Raw genomic sequence first — 16,321 nt, 5'->3', positions numbered from 1 at the left:
CTGTGCCCCAGGGGCTGCCTTGCACTAAACCCCTGCCTCTGATGCCTCTGTTGAGTTTTGACCTGAGCTGTGACCCCCAGGCTCTGCATGGTTCAGCCTCAAAACTTTCCAACAGAAAAACAAGAATTTTGTGAGGACAGAACAAACTGATGCCCTGAAACAGCATTTGCCACCATTTCCCCTCAAAGATCACAAATGTCCCTGAGCTTCCCAGAGAGGAGCCAGCTGGGGTATTTTCAGCCCCTCCCTTTGCTGGAGGTGGTTCTGAGATGCCCCAGTGAGAGCTCAGCCCCCAGGCTGAGCGCTGCCCCCATCTCAGATGCTGCCCAGCTCTGCAGCAGCCAGGGAAATCCTGCCAAATCCACCTGCCTGGGCTATTGGGCAGCAGGGACAAGCTCAGCACCTCCTGATGTGGAGGAGCTGCTCTGCTGTCTGTTCACAGGCATTCCCTGTCAATACTCCCTGGGCAGAGCTCTTGGCTCAGAAGGGGAGGCCATACCTGTGATACACTCGGTGACATCCAGCAGAGCTTGGCCACTCAGGTGATTCCATTGGTAGCTGAACTCTTTCAGCAGTGACACATGATCTACAAGGCAAACACATGGTTCTGCTCACTTTTCTCAGGTCATAGGAGAAAGGACAGTGAGGAGGGAAAGGGCAGGGCCAACCCCATTTTATAAAATAAAGTACATTTCTGTGGATTTTTGAATCCTTTTCTTCTTTCCTTCCAGCCTGCTTGGCAGGGTTTAAAATTCCAAAAGAAAAGCTCTCCTTTCACATTTGTAAATCCAAACTTGTCTGCTGTAGCAGGAGCTATGTTAAAACATTTCACATCAGGGACCTCAAGAGTTCAGTCACATGGAAGCAGTGAAAAGGTTTTGCATCCCAGAGCAAAAAGGAAGAAGCCCATACTTGGGTCACAGAAAGGCACTGAGTCAGGCAGTTCCTGAGTTTACAGAGCAGCTGGGGAGGAGACAGTGGAAACTCCTCTTGAAGACCTGCCTCTTCAACACTCCTTTTTTCAGGCATATTTCCCCAGTGAGCATTCTCAGAGCTGACATAAATCTGTGTGGCAGAGGAATTTAGAGCAGCCCTTGCCTATGTAGTTAATTGCTGTGGCCATCTTGCCCCATGCAAAACAACATGTGGAACAAGGCATCATTGACAGCTGGGTTTATACCTGTTTGTTCTAATGAAATGAACTTGGTGAATCATAAGTTCCCCTTTGAACATGGAAGACAAAGAAGAAAAGTGGAAAATAGGCAGCTGATGCCTCTAATGTAGAGCCTCCCAGGTGGCTGCTCTGCAGAAGCTTTGATGGGCCAGTGTCCCTTCATGCCAACAGCAAAGCTGTTCATTTGGGAAGTCAGACAGGGCCCAAGCACACTCCAAACCCCCTTTGCCTCTGAACTGTAGCAAAGCTGTAGCCCAGGACTTGCTCTTCAGACAAGCGGCACAGAGCCAAGGGAGCCTGGGACTGTTGGGAAATGCTGCTGCACACTCCAGCCTGTTGGGGATGGTGCATAAGGACTGCAGCTGCACAGCTTCTGGTGGGTGTCAGCTGGAGTGTTCCACAGACAAGAGCAGCTGTCAAGGCACTCAGCGCTCTCTTGTGCAGGAGAGACAGAGATGCAGTTGAGGAGAGTCCCTGCCAGGGCTCAGCCTTACCCAAATGAGCAATGGATTCTTCCAGTGCTTTCACAGCTGCCCCACGAACCCTGGGATCCTTTGAGTTCAGGTTCTTTGTTATTCCTTCCACCAAACCAATGATCACTGGGTTCAAGGCATCTTTCAGGACTCCTGTGATTTCAGCCAGCACGTCCAGCGCCCTCTGCTTCACTTTCTTGTGGCTGTCAGATATCCTCAGGACAAAATAATCAAAAATCTGTGAAGAAAACAAGCAACGTGAAAGCTGGATTCAAATGTCCTTGTTTGAAGAGTGGCTGTAGCAGTCAGCAATGTCAAAGATGAAAGTGATCCTTTCTGTCAGGTCAGCACTCGCTTGCACAATTGCACTGTTTTCCTGTGGGCCACTCACTGGAATGGTGGCACAACCTCATGCTGGTTGAAAGATTTTCTTCTGTTTTTAAGAGATTGGGCTGGGGACAGAGTAGCCCCTATGGTATTTCTCTCCATCTCTAAATCATTAAATCAATTCCATTTATTAATGCTAAAGAGTACCTTTGCTTTGAATGGAAGCAGATGTTTACAATGCCTGGTTTTCTACACAGTTGCCTCAAGTACTGAGGGCAGTTATGATTTTGCCAAAACTATGGCTGGAGAAGATCTAAGTTTTATTTTGTTTGTCTCAGAGCCAGTGTCTGGAGAAGTGCAGGGCTCTGATCAACTCTTCCAGGATCCAGACCATTTCTCTAAGTAACAGGTGGACTTCTGAAATGGAATGTGCTGTACAGCTCTCATTAGAGCAGGTTCAGTCCCTTGACAGCCACATTATCAGGCACCTTTTCCTGGAAAAAGGGAAAAAGCAGCTACTGGGAGGAGAAGGCAGAGATGAGTCCTTAGCTGTTTCCATCCTTTTCCAAAGAGAAAAAAAGAGCCCCCCAAGAAGGGTGAGCACTGTCTTTACCAAGAGGAATAGGAACAAGGATGGAAATGAGTAGCCAGAGTTGTGCCTGTGCAAGACAAGATGGAGTATATAGAAGTGTTGTTTTTGAAAAACCAACTGGGTTTAAACCAACTCAGCCTGATACTTCTCTTCCCTATGCAAACCCATTTTTGGTCTAGAGAACAATTGCCATGCTTTCAGGGGCTGGATTTCCTTCACTTAACCCAACTGGGAGTAGGAGACAGCAGCAGTTACACCAGCAGAAAATTCTGCCATCATCTGATGAACAGCATCAATAGGCACCTGCCGGACAAATACAGCTGGACTGAAATAACACTTCCTGAAGCCTGGACCTGAATTACATTTGTCTGGGTAAGAGGGACCAGCATGTCCCAAACAGCCAGGACGGAGTGCCAAGACACACTGAATTAACTTTGCTGCTACAGGCTTAGGAAAGGAGCTAAAGGAAAGGAGCAGTGAAGATACCCTACGTACTTGGACAATGTTGGTGGAGATGAGCTGGGGGCTGGTTTTGCACATGTCTAGGAGGAGTTCCACTCCTTCCATCCTTGTCTGAAACCCCTTGGCTTCCAGGAGATGGTAAAGCTTCTGCAGCAGCTCCGTTTCTTCCACAGCTGGAGGTGACGTGACCTGGGCTTTTGCACAGTGTAGGAGGTGTCCATCAGAGGGAGATTTCACCCTGGAAAATAAAACCAAATGAGGACCTGTTGGTGATAATTATCATAGCATGGCATCCCTGTCAAGGAAATAATTAGCATTGACTCCATGATTCCAGAAAGCTGAGGCTGATCAATCACTTTATTACACTATACTATACTATACTATACTATACTATACTATACTATACTATACTGAAACTCATCGCTCTTACAGACAGTCTGATACAGACAGACCAGATTGGTCAATTGAATCCAAAACACCATCACCAGTAGCCAATTAAGAAATTACCCTTTAGTAAACAAATCTCTATAACACATTCCACATGTTCACAACAACAGGCGCAGCAAGGGCAGATAAGAATTGTTTCTGATTCTTTTCTCTGATCTTCTCACAGCCTTCCCCAGAACAATGCCTGGGAAAGTTGTGCCTGCTGCTCTCTATGGAGAGAGCTGCAGCCACAGACAATACCTTCAGTTAATTGTGAGCAAAACATCTTGAGCAGCTTTCCTATTATGTGATTTCAAGCTGGAAAGTCATGAGGGTCTGAAGAACAATGTGGACCTCATGACAATGATTACCGGAGACAATCTGCAAGTAACATTCTTGCTGGAGCTCACTGAGGAAAACCAAGGATGAGATGCATCTGATCTATCTTCAGATGGCTGCCAGGGCACACAGGTCACATTGCTTTGTGGAGAAAGAGAGACACTGCTTCCAAGTCTAAATGCTTCCTCATAAGGGACATGTGTGTCTTAGAATAAGGAAACTCATCACTCTGGAGAAGTGTCTCTACACCAGGCATGACAATCTGGAAAAGTAGCTCAGATGCATCTGAACAGATAAACAGGGCTATATTTGAAGGATTCAGAAAATCAGTAAGAGAGATAAAAACGGAAGCCAGACATCCCAGAACTACACTCCACTCACATTTCATTTGCTTCCCTAGAGCCTAGATGCACAGGTTAACAAACCCACTGGGAACAATTCTCCTGGATCAACCTGTCTCTTCCATGAGCACGGGAAGATGCTAGCTGTGCTACTGAGGCATGTGGTCACTTTCCTGCCACTGCTGAGCAGGACAGAGCTAAATTCTGTTATCAGAGGAGAAGAGGTACAAGCAGCTCTGCAACTGCCATGAAGAGACAGCAAGGAGCAATTCCTGTCTTAAATGCTGATTGCAGCACAGGGGGAAATAAACCAAACATGCTGTCCATCAAGCAAATTACATGAAGGACAGGAATATCAAGACAAAAAGTCCACATTGAGACACCTGTTGACTGAAGTTGTTCAGGAATTGCCTTGCTCCTTACTACTCAAACTTGATACTGTTTGAGTGTAAGAAAACCATGATTCAGCCAGGCCAAACCACATGGATGAGAACTGCATCTTTGTGGAATGGCATCTTGCTTCCAGACTGAGATTTCTCATCAAAACACCCATTTGAAAGACTCCACTCAGATGAAAACAAAGCCCTGTTTGAATTTACTTGTCCCAAGTCAGGCAGCAGAAACTTGGCCCTCTCCCAGCCTCCACAACACTGCCCTTGCCACTGCACTGCATTGTCTGAGCTGCAACCAATGGGTGTCTTTTTGTCTCTCCATTTTTGTGGAAACCCCTCCAGAGAAGTTGTGTTCAGCACAATGCAGAAGTAGATATTTTTTATCCTAGAGCATTTGTAGGGAAAGGAAACAATCTGTGGCACTGGTCATCTCTGCCAGAAAGTTTTTCCTGAGGAAGAGACATGTAAAGCTTGTCATGTGCTTTGTCTCATCTAACAAAAGTGCTCAGTACCGTTTGCTAGAAGACAACGTGGCCTGGGGCTTCTTTGAGCCACCGTTCCTCTCCTTCACCGGCTCCTTGACAGATGGGCCTTCAGCCTTCTGGTTTGCCATCCCCTACAAAGACATAGAGAAACCCCATCAGTCTTTGGAGTATAAAATTGGAAATTCCCTGTTGAAAACACAAGTTAGAACCAGGATCACTGCTACCAAGGCTTAGGGAAACATTTCCTAACTTACAGATGGAAACAGACCAGAGATTCAGTGATGCCAACTCTTTGTTTTCAGTAGCCCAAGGCAGGTTATGGGTGCTACCAGACTGAGCAGCAATATAAAATCCCAAATTCCTTAGTCTTGAGCATAAATGGGAATAATGCAAACTGGCAGGCAATGAGTGTTGGTGAAGGAAGCAGCAGAACAAACTGGACTCTTTGGGGGTTGGCCCATTGTGTTGGAAGTCGATTTGGTTCAACAGTCACTCTCCCTGTGCCTGCACAAAGGCAGGCTCCCTTCTATAATGTCGATAGAAAAATAAAATCCCCCCCCCCCCCCCCCCCCCAAGCAAACAAAAGATTTTCCACTGGATGCTGCTGAATTCACCAAGCTTCTTCCAGCTCCACAGGGCTTGACAGCAGGGCAGCATTCCCAAAAGACAGACAGTAATTGAAGTAACTAGGATTGACTTGGACATCTTTTGTGTATTTGCAAATTTTCTTCGTACTACTATTTCCAGTGTCCTTTGCAAAGACTCTGTTATGTTCAGAAGCACAATTCTCACTTAATTCATTTACAGGGGCAGAGTAGGGAGAGCATGGTGGAGGCTTACGCTTAAATGTAAACCCATTTTCTCCTCTTCCCCTTTCCTCTTTGTGACTGATATTGAAAATATTCAAAACCCCACTTTTTCCCTAATAATATCAATTCCTTTGTCATCTGCAGATGAACAGGCTGAGGATTAACAGCTCATTCCCAGCAGCAAAATGATTCAGCAGAAGAGGAATGAGCTAAAGACAGATTGGGTATGTTTGATCTCATATTAGCAGTGGCAATACTTGCACAAAGGAGACATTTCTCCTGCCAAGCACTTACTTCCTTCTTGATTCTTGTCAGAATATCTTCCAGGTCACGGGTGGAAAGAGATTGTTCCAAAAGCTTTTTAAATTGTTGATGATTGAGCAACATCTTCACCATCTCCTGTCCATAATGCCTAAGGAAGGAAGGAAGGACAGAAGAAAGGAAGGAAGGAGGCAAAAAGGAAGGCAGAAAGGCATGAAGGAAGAAAGGAAACAAAAGAAAAGTGAACAAACACAGGAAGAGTGTTAACAGAAAAGGCTGATACCTTAAACTCATCAGGTGCAATCCTTGCACAAGAAGGCATTTCCTGCTCAGCAAAGAGGGAGATTTACCTCACTTGACACTGCACAGTGGTGTCAGCTGAACACAAGAGGCAAGAGGAGAATGTGGGGCAACAGAAAAATACCATTTCACTCTGAAACTGTGGGTGTGCTTCTGTGGCATCAAAGGATCTCAGGGAACAAGCAAAACACATCTGCTTTGTTGTCAGAGCCTATTAGCAGTGTCTTGCTGCCATTGCACAATAATTTGCCTTTCTTTAACTGGCAGGGAAGCCAGAACAAAACACCTCATGCATCCTATTGATTATTCTATACTATGTGTTTGCACAGGGGCAGCTAGTTGCTCTGGTGTTCTTGGCAGCTATTCATGGGAATTTCATCATCAAAGGAAGGGGATTTTGGTGGTTTGGGTTGATTTTGCCACAGTTTTCTTCAAGAAGAAATGTGGAGTTCACTGAGCCACAGATAACAGCATTCTAGAAATCTGCAGAACAGGTTTAGAAAGACTGAATATGTTGGCTGAAGACCTCTGAAATATTTCTAGGAAAGTCTGAAGTTAATGAGAAATGGATGTTTGGGATCCTTCAGTGATGAACATTAGCCAACACTTTGGCTTTGTGTTGTGCACCTAAGGCCAAACAAAACTGTTGGACTGGCTGATCTGAGCTCTTTTGATCTCAGTAAAGAATCCTTCAAGCCACAGGAAAAAGTTGGCAATGCTCCTTTTTGCTGGCCAACCTCAGGTTTCCCAGTACAGCCATTTGCCCAGGCAACCCAGAGCAGTGGTCACAGTGCCAAGGCTAACAGAGCTCAAGAAGTGTTTGGACAATGCTCTCAAGCACATGGAGTGACTCTTGGGGTCATTGCACATGGCCAGGAGCTGGACTTGACCCCATCAGGGTCCCTTCCAACTCAGCATATTCCATTATTCACACCATGAGGTAACTTCATATTCCCTTTAGTTTCCACTCTTGTGTGGTTTCACCTTTATAGCCAGACACAAAACGGTTTTGCTGTTTTAGGAGGTGAAATGAAGATCATTACCTTGTGTCCTTGTGACAGTCCTGAGCAAGCTTCCCTGCCACGTGTGCCAGCCTCTCAGCCCTGGCTGTGCCTGCGAGCTTGGTGGCTCCAATTCTCTGCATCAGGGACAGGAGGAGTTGGGCCGCACGCTTCCGCACCGGGGCGGGGCGGCTGCTGGGGAGGAGAGAGCAAACCCTGGGCCACAGGGACCAGGAGCAGCAGCAGCACAGGCCTTGGCCAGAGCCTGCTCCCTGCCCGTGCTGGGGGAAGGAGCCTGGGCTCTCCCTGCACCTTCAGACACCTGCAGAAGGTTCTGTCCTCAGGTAAACACAAAGTTAGCATGGTACACAAGGCCTGCCTGCACGGAAGAGGGAGGAATTCAGCCTCCCTGCACGGTCTGATACTCAATTTCTTTCTCAGTATTTATTCTGAGAAAGATTAAAGAAATAGGTGACATATGAATAATTTAGAAATTAAGGACAATTGATGCTGACCCATCAGAGGGCACCCAGTACACAGAGCTGCAGCAGGATTGAGGCTCTTTCCACCCATTTATCCCCAAATCTGCAGAACTTTGGAAAATAACAAATGCAGGGAAAACACATTGTGGGCCATGAAGTTGCAGAATATCCAGCAATGCAGCCTGTTTCTTCTGTGAGGCTTGGCAATGGATCCATCTGAATGTTTTTCCCTATTCCAAAGCTGGGGAAAGGGTGGCAGGCAGTTTAGCCAGGTTGTCCTGTTCTAGAGAGTGTCTCTTGGGAACTATCACCAACATTTAAGGCAGCATTTGCTTCAACTGTCCCATGGCACTCGGCCTGTGAAGGTGCCTTTAGAGTGATTCATCATCTCAAGGCTAACACGAAACATCAGTTTGAATGGAAAGTAGAGCTCTAAGGCCAGGACAGTCATACAAGACTCCTTTGGCAGGAGCTGCCCCTGCTGTGCAGGCTGTGCCACACCCAGCAGATTGTCCCCCATGTGCTCCATGCCCCAGCAAGGACCCTCCTCATTTCTCAAGTTAATGGCATCATGAGGATAGGTGGTTTTCCCCAGGGCCTCTGTGGTTAGTGCTGTGAAATACCAAACACTGCCCACAGCTGCAATTGCAATTGTCCCTCTTCCCACAAAAGCACAAGGCTCTATCCTTGGCCCTTGCAGGCACTTTCCCTTCCCCACCAGTCACCATATCTAGGAAAATCTGACAGACTGGGAGAACTCCAGGAAGCAGCAGGAAGCTGAGTCAGAGGAGCTTTAGTTTGGATATCAGGAAAAAGGGTTTTTCACCCAGAGGGTGGCTGGGCACTGGAACAGGCTCCCCAGGGCAGTGGTCACAGTGGTGACAGGGTTGAAGAAGCATTTGGACAACAATCTCAGGCACTTGGTGTGACCCTTGGGCTGTTCTGTGCAAGGCCAGGAGCTGGACTTGATGGTCCTGATGGGCCCCTTCCGACTCCCCATATTCTACAGTTCTGTGATTCTGAGAACTAATAATAGGCTGCAGGAGGGCAGAAATAGGTGACAAGAGGAAAGAAGTGAGGGTGGTCGGAGAATCAAGTCACTGAGTCCACAGAAGATGCAGGATACAGGACCCTTCCCTCCCACCATTCCCATTCTCTGTCTCATCCCTTCTCCCTCCCACACACACAAAGGTGAAGAACATCACTAAAAGAAGAAGAACCTACTTGACTCCCATGTCCATGAGAGCAGCCATTGCTCGTGCAGGAGTCACATTCTCCACCATGATCCCCAGGGTCTGACTGGCTGCTTTCTGAACAAATTCTGGCGAGTTGGACACCATCTGGAGAAGGACCCGAGCAACCTCATCCACCTCAGAGTCCATGTCCTTCTTCAAGGTCACAAAGAGCTCTCCCAGAGTGACAATGGCAGAGTAGGACACCTTGGAACGGAGGTTGGTCACCTGGGGAAGTCATGAGGGGAAGTATAAGAATCACCTTGAAAAGAAAACCAGTTGCCTTCAACAGAAGTCCCAGGAAATGACAACACATCCCACTGTGTCCAGAGGAACATACAAGTACAAGAAGAGCAGGAGAGCACAAGCACAGAAAGGCACTTACTCGGGCACCAATTTCTGGCCTCAGACCTGCTAACTGCAGGCCTAAAAAAAATTTGACCAAAGTGTTCTACTTAACCCTTCTAAAATGTCCACAGCTTTGATTTTAGGCCCTTTTACTAGAAAATTAAAGCAAGAGCTGCTTTCAGATCATAAAGGCACAAGTCATAAAGATTAAAGAGTCAGGTGCTCCTGTTCAAAAAAGCAACACCAGCAGCTGAAGCACTCAGATAGGAAACAGAAAACACAGGCTCTGGTCTACAGAATAATTTGCAGTGTTGAATTACAGTTTGGGCAGAGATTGGGACTCTGGAAAATAATGTTATTAGTGTCTCAGTTTCTGCCTTTGCACATTGCATTATAAAGGCACCACAATCAAAGATGAGTGTCAGATACCTGACCTGCCAGTAGATACAGCTGCATGTACCCACGGATCCTACAGATAGCTGACAGACATTAGAAATATCAGGTCTAAAACCAGAAATGAAGGCAGACCTTGAGCACACATGGAGATGAGCAAGCACATACCTACTCTACACACCGTGTATGAAGTATGGAGGACAATTCAGAACAATGTTCTCACCTCGCTGGTAAGTGCCAAGCAAATGTCACGAAGTCTACAAAGCAGGACCTCTGAATGGGACCCAGCCAGGTGTTTGATGGTGAAGAGTCCCTTCTCCTTCAGCTCCCTGAAAGGCAGAAGATTGATTTTTCTCTCCACCAAGGCAGCACCCTCTGAAATGACCAGGCTGGCAGCTCAGTTGAACAATGGGAGGTGCTTTTCAAGGAGTGCTTATTGAAATCCTGGAACGCGTTGCCCCAGGATGCTGTGGCTGTCAAAAGCATTCACAAACCCAAGAGGCAAAGAGAGGGGTTTCAGAGTGGCCATTTAAGAAGACAGCCCTTCTGAAATCTCTGGCACATGAGGCCCCTCTGTCACTGCTTCCTAGAAGCTGTGAGACCGGGCCATGCTGCTGTTTCTTGTCACCTCCCTGTACCTGTCCCTGAGGCACAGTGCCACCGGGCTGTTATTGGGGCATTTTCCTTCTTTGTCAGCCCCAGCAGGCATTCAGCAGGGAGAGTCTGCACTGCCACTCTGGAGCTGAGTTTCCACTCTACAATCTCAGCCTCTCTGTCACCCCCTCCACTCCACCTCACACATTCCCCAAAAAAGCAGCAGGATGACCCAGGAGATTCTACCCCTGGGCAAACTCTGGGCAAACTCTGGCTTTTCCCAAAACCCCCTACCTAAAACAACCCCCACAACAGCAACAAGTTATTTAAAAGGGGCAAACAACTCTGTCTCTGAGCACTTGCTTTGTGCAAGCCCTCAGCTACAGGAAGGTCTGTGAGGCATCAGGGCTGCAGCCCAGGGCTGGTGACCGATCCCACAGGCACCCCTGAGTGCCATCCAGACCCCCCACACCTGCAGAAGCTCTCTGCACCTCACAGGGCACCAAAGAGAAATGGGGAAGAGAAAGCAGAAGTGAAAGGGCAAAACAAAGGTGATTCCACAAGGAGATGCATCATGGCAGATTTTTCATGCTTATCCCAGTGTGAATGGAGTCCTTACCCCTGTGTGAATGAAGCATCCACCAGGGAGTGATAAAAAAAGACATCAAAAAGAAAACCAGTATCAGCTAAAATTTGTAGGGTTATCACCTCTGGACCTCCTTCTGCCTGTGTATAATTTTGGGACACATTGGGAGTATTGGCAAAACATCTCAGGTCCATATGAAGCAGTGAGAGGTAAAAAGTTGAATTCCAAAAGTGCAAGATTCCTAGAGGGTTTTCTTTCTTTTTCCTTCTCTTCTGCCATGAGCCCTTCAGGAGTAATGGCAGGCTGAGGGACTTGAAAGCACAACTCAGTCCATTTCTCAGAAAAAGGAACTCCCTGGAGCTGCTTCTGGGACTCCCATGCAGGAGGTCACAGGGAGACCCTGTCACCTGCCATTGCTGTCAGCAGTGGGAGCAGAGAGGAATCTTACTCAGTCCCACTGGGCCAGTGGCCCAAGGCACCCACATCTCTACACTCAAAACTGCTGCCATCCTGCTTCTGCCTTCAGCCAGCAAATCATCTCCTTCCAGAGCTTTCTCTCTTCCCTCAAGGTTTCCTTTGCAGCTCCATGGAGCAGCAGGCAAAGCGAGGAAACAGCACGGACCTGCTGCAGCTGCAGCACTGCTGCAGAGCAAGGCCAAGAAAAGGCTGCTCTCCAATCTTCATCCTCTCCCTGCTCTGCAGGGGTTTCACCAGTGCCCTTTGGCCCTCTGGGCTCTTGGGGCTCCGAGGCACGAGCAAGACACGCTTCTGACCGACCTTAACGCCGAGAGGGACACAGAGGGAACGGGGCCTTTCTTACCAGTTATCGCTGCCCAGCAAGGAGAGCGCCTCCTGCAAGGACTGCTGTGGGTCTGAAGAGGCTCTGTCCTTCTGCCCACGCCCACGGAGCGGCTCCTCTCGGCGCTTGGCACCAGGGGCCGTCTGCGAGGTCACTGTGAGGAGAGGGTCGGCCATGGGCACTGCAGCCCCGGGCAAGGCCCCGCCATGGAGCGGCCTCAGCCCCATCTCCCAGCCAGGGCTCCGTGTGCTACAAACTGGCGCTGGCTCAGAGGCCTCCCTGCTGTCTGGCTCCTGGGGCTCCTTGCTTGCTCCCAGCCTCCCCCAGCTGGGCCCAGCTCCAGGCTGAAGCTGACAATTGCCCCCGCAGCGCCAGCTCCCAAGTGCCACAGGTGCCCAGATGGTGAGTGAACAACTGATCGTGGTGGTTCTCGTAGGAGCACAGTGAGCACAGCCTGGCAGACTGCCCTGCAGCTCATCCCTGCAGTCCCAGCTGCCTCCTGGCACCAGTGCTGTAGTTTGGACGATCAGGATGGGCAAAAGCCAGAGCTTAGGCCTTTACCACTACTTTATTCAGCTCAACTTTCCAATGGATCTCTAAGAACCAACTGCTCCAGTACTTCCAAGCTGGAGTCACTCAAAAGTAGATTTGCTGTTCACTCTCAGGACAGACTATGGAGCCAAGATCCCAGCAGTGCTGTCTGAGGCAGGAGGCAGTTTGTGCTCCTTGTGCAAGGACAAACCCGTGTGGAAAAAGCTGCCACGGAGCAGGCTTACCTGAGGAGCTGTGCGGGAAGCTGCCATCCCCATGGATGATGGGTGTATTGGGCAGTAAGGGAACGTTGTCCTGCTTCCTCACGACCTCCTTCTTCAAGGCACCACCAGGGTGTGTTCTCTGCACTCTAGAAGCTGTGCCATCAACAGGTGGTAGGCTAAAGGCTGCAGGGACCAAAGAGGAGCTTGTAAGGGGAGAATGCTGGACAGGGCGATGATGGAAAGGGCCAGAAAACTTGCTGGAGCTGCGTAACATCTCTTTGTTATCCCAAAGAACTTCAAGTATAACAATGAAATACCACTTTATACCAAGTATAACACTAACATGGGACAATGAGCACAGAGTCCTAGAAGATTTTGGGTTGGAAGGCACCTTTAAGCACTATCTAGTCCAACCCCTGTGAGCAGGGACATCTTCATCCTGATCAGGTTCCTCAGAGCCCCATGTAAGATGGCCTTGAACACCTTCAAGGATGGACCAACAACAGCTTCTCTGGGAAAACCCTTCCAGCTTTTCATTCCCTTCATTATAAAAAAAATTCTCCCTTATGTCTAATCTAAATCTACCCTATTCTAGCTTAAAGCCAAACTGCAGTGATGCTTTCCCTAAGAAACAATGAAACCCAGCATGGCTTTGCCTTTGTTCTCCTGTTGCAGAGGCTGGCAGGGGCAGTTGCCAAAGGAAAGTGCAGATAACCTTGGGTGCTGGCCTGGGGCTGAGTGCTGCCTCCTCAGGGCCCCGCTGCCGCCCTCGGGCAGCGCTCACAGCCCTGCAGGCAGAGCCCCTCAGCCGGGATTCAGTCGGGAACGCTGCTGCCTCCTGGGGCTACAGCAGAAGCCCTGGCTGGGGCTTCAGCACAGCTCTACAGCGCCAGCTCCTCAGCAGGGAGTGGCAGGAGAAGGAACTCTGGTGCCTTCATTACAAGGAGCTGAATTTTGTTTCTTCCAGGCTGCACCCCGGTTGAAAAGCATTCTTTTGGACTCCCCTTCCCTGGAGGCTGCTCTCCAGGAGAGAGTCTGAAGCCCCAGTGTACTTTGCAAGACAGAGTTTTCTACTCTAAAAGACTTTAGAGGTCAAGGGAGGAAGCTGATATTCTGTTACTGACTCAGTGAGGTCATGGGCAAGACACTTCATGCCTCTGTATTTTCCTTTGAGAAACAGAATTCAATCCCAAGCAAGCTTCCACTCAGATGCAAGCAGAACAGCTCCCCAGTCTGATTGCAACGCTGTGCAAAGGGCAAGCAAGTGGTCAAAAAGGACCACCACAAGCGTAGCCACCACTTACTTGCTTCAGCTGCATCCCCAGGCTCGACTGTCTCAGGAATAGGCTGCAAGGATGTTTTCCTTTGTCTCCTATTCTTCATCTCTCTCTTGAAAAGCTCTGCGTCCTTCTGCTCCAAGTTCTTTTGAGCCAACATACACAAAGCAGCACGGATCTGGGTGCAATGGAAATACATCATAGGCTGCAAGCAGAGACACACAAACCACACACAACATCTCATCAGGAGCACAGAGTCCACAGAGTGCCATAGGCTTCAATGCAGCTCCAGCCACATTCCAATAGTTTCAGAGGAATGTCTCCTGTCCTCACCTTGGCAATTACACACAGTGAGGGGGAACACTTCAGTGCCACAACCTTCCACTGCTGCAACTGCAACCTATGTCAGGAAGCCCTGCTTGAAGCATCAAAGTCATAGGAGTGCTCCAAGACAGAGGAAGAGCTGCCATGGCCAGTGAGCAGGCAGTTCAGTTCCTACAGGCCATGGCAGGAGAATAAAAACCATGTGCAATACCCAGCAAGGAGGGCTAATGAGCTGTTGCTTAACACTCATGGCCAGGAATTGCAGCTGTTTCTCACTTCCTGGCTTCTGAAGGACTCAGTTCTGAAGGGCTCTGAAGGACTTGGTCTCTCAGACCAGGAGACCAAAAGGAGAATTCATGTGAAAACAAGTTGCAGAAACACTGATGATAATGAGCAGAAAACTTGAGAATGAGAGGGCTGTGAGATACAGCCACAAAGGTAACCAGGAAAAATCAACCTCTCCCATTTTCTTTTGCAGCCTTGCTTACACCCAAGATTAGAATCTTTGCTTCTCTGCTTTCGAGGGTGCACTTTGCCCACGTGCACTGATGTGTAGCTTGCTCTGCCATTCAGAAGTTCTCTAAAACAGCCTTTGCACATAAAGAATGCTTCTGGCATGACCTTAGCACCATCTCCAAACCAGGGACCTTGGCACCACTGGAAATAGCCAAGCAATGGTTCTGTAGCTGTCCAATATATTCCCAAGGGAATCCCCATCCCCCAAGAGTGGCAGATGATGATTTTCAGTGACATTTTGGGCCAAGCACTAAACAGCCACTGGAAAGGAAGTCTGCTCACCCCTGTCCTTATCCCTTACCTTTCCAAAGCCGTCCCTCAGCTCTCTGTCCCTCGTTAGACCAGGACTGGTGGGATGATCTGTCTCCTTGGCCTGGCTCAGTGGGCGGCCTGGGAATGGAAGCAAGCTTTGTGTCAATCTCTGGCAGACTTCAAGCCCCCAAAAATGCAATGCTGGGCAACAGGCAAGACAGGTTCCAGAGTGCAGAGCTCTCAAGACACAGAGATTGTGACTGAGAGCAGCAAGGTACAATGCCTGGACCCTCTCCCAAGGGAAGGGCTACTGGCAGCAGACATGACATGGCTCTGTTGGCCAGCAGACTGAAACCTGCTGCATGATGAAGGCCTCAGCCTCTGCAGGCTGGAGAGCCTCTGTGTCTGACAGAGAAGGGCAGAGACAGAGATTGCTCTTGACAGAGATTCTTTTCTGCCATTTTTCACGCTGATTTTAGTAAACATCATCTTTCCGGTTCCTGAAAGAAGCCCCAGGTTCTAATACCTGGATGCACTTAGATCAACATTGTCTTCTTTTTGTTGGAATATTTTAGAAGACATTCAAAGAAAATCTGAGCATTGCAGGAGTGTTACCCAAATGTGAACTGTGTTCTTGACACTAGATATTTCATTTTCCCCAAGGATTTTCATTCTAAACTGTATGAGCTTGGGCCACTTTTGGGCCAGCCTGACTAAAGGCTGATTTTCTGTCACAGACATCTTTTATGAAAAAGCCTTTCCTTAGGATTTTTCCTCCTGAGAAGCTGAGAGGCCTCAGGAACAAAATGTAAACAATGGTTATCTGCTGCTGTGGAATGCAACAGGTGGATCTGTGATTGGCCCATGTTGGTTGTTTCTAATTAATGGCCAATCACAGTCAGGTGGCTCGGACACAGAGGAAATCCTTCTGAGGAAATCCTTTCTTCTATTCTTTTAGTATAGTTTTTCTTCTATTCTTTTAGTAAAGTTTTAATGTCATATATATCATAAAATAATAAATCAAGCCTTCTGAACAATGGAGTCAAATCCTCATCTCTTCCCTCAACCTGAGACCCCTGTGAACACCATCATAATTTTCTAGTTGCAATTCTATACAACAGCTTCACAGAGGATAAATTAGGGGCAACGCAGTAGAAAAAAAGCAATGTCTTAAATCAGGACTTTTTGCCCCTGCAGAATGGTCAGCATAATAAAAAAAAGGAGACTTAACTAGCGGCTCTTTCAAAGGAGGGCCTTGGAAGGTCAAAGCCTTTGGGATATTGGCAGGGAAACTACAGATCCCAAGGTAACCTCCTTGGGACCACTGCTGTCAGTCAGGCCAGCAAAATGGACACACAAAATATAACAGAGGTGACGACGC

At 48.2% G+C, this 16,321-nt stretch overlaps 1 protein-coding gene across 1 annotated transcript in view; it reads right to left on the bottom strand.

Annotated features, from left to right (window-relative positions):
- LOC139604018 (TOG array regulator of axonemal microtubules protein 2-like) overlaps positions 1–16,321 on the bottom strand; it is a 32,300-nt gene that overhangs the window by 1,914 nt on the left and 14,065 nt on the right. Inside the window, exons 5-16 of the mRNA XM_071455008.1 lie at positions 14,990–15,078; positions 13,876–14,053; positions 12,593–12,754; positions 11,838–11,970; positions 10,061–10,166; positions 9,089–9,324; positions 7,425–7,577; positions 6,115–6,232; positions 5,039–5,142; positions 3,062–3,266; positions 1,669–1,885; positions 500–586 (exon numbers count right to left, since the gene is read on the bottom strand). Of these exons, the coding sequence (XP_071311109.1) occupies positions 500–586; positions 1,669–1,885; positions 3,062–3,266; positions 5,039–5,142; positions 6,115–6,232; positions 7,425–7,577; positions 9,089–9,324; positions 10,061–10,166; positions 11,838–11,970; positions 12,593–12,754; positions 13,876–14,053; positions 14,990–15,078 (1,788 nt within the window). The remainder of the gene's footprint in view (positions 1–499; positions 587–1,668; positions 1,886–3,061; positions 3,267–5,038; positions 5,143–6,114; positions 6,233–7,424; positions 7,578–9,088; positions 9,325–10,060; positions 10,167–11,837; positions 11,971–12,592; positions 12,755–13,875; positions 14,054–14,989; positions 15,079–16,321) is intronic.

Source organism: Agelaius tricolor, unplaced genomic scaffold (assembly GCF_023055355.1).
Source record: "Agelaius tricolor isolate 1412-34295 unplaced genomic scaffold, bAgeTri1.0.p SCAF_43, whole genome shotgun sequence".
NCBI classification, from domain to species: domain Eukaryota; kingdom Metazoa; phylum Chordata; class Aves; order Passeriformes; family Icteridae; genus Agelaius; species Agelaius tricolor.
Note: the sequence above shows the minus strand (reverse complement) of the source record. Positions and strands in the feature narration are given on the sequence as shown.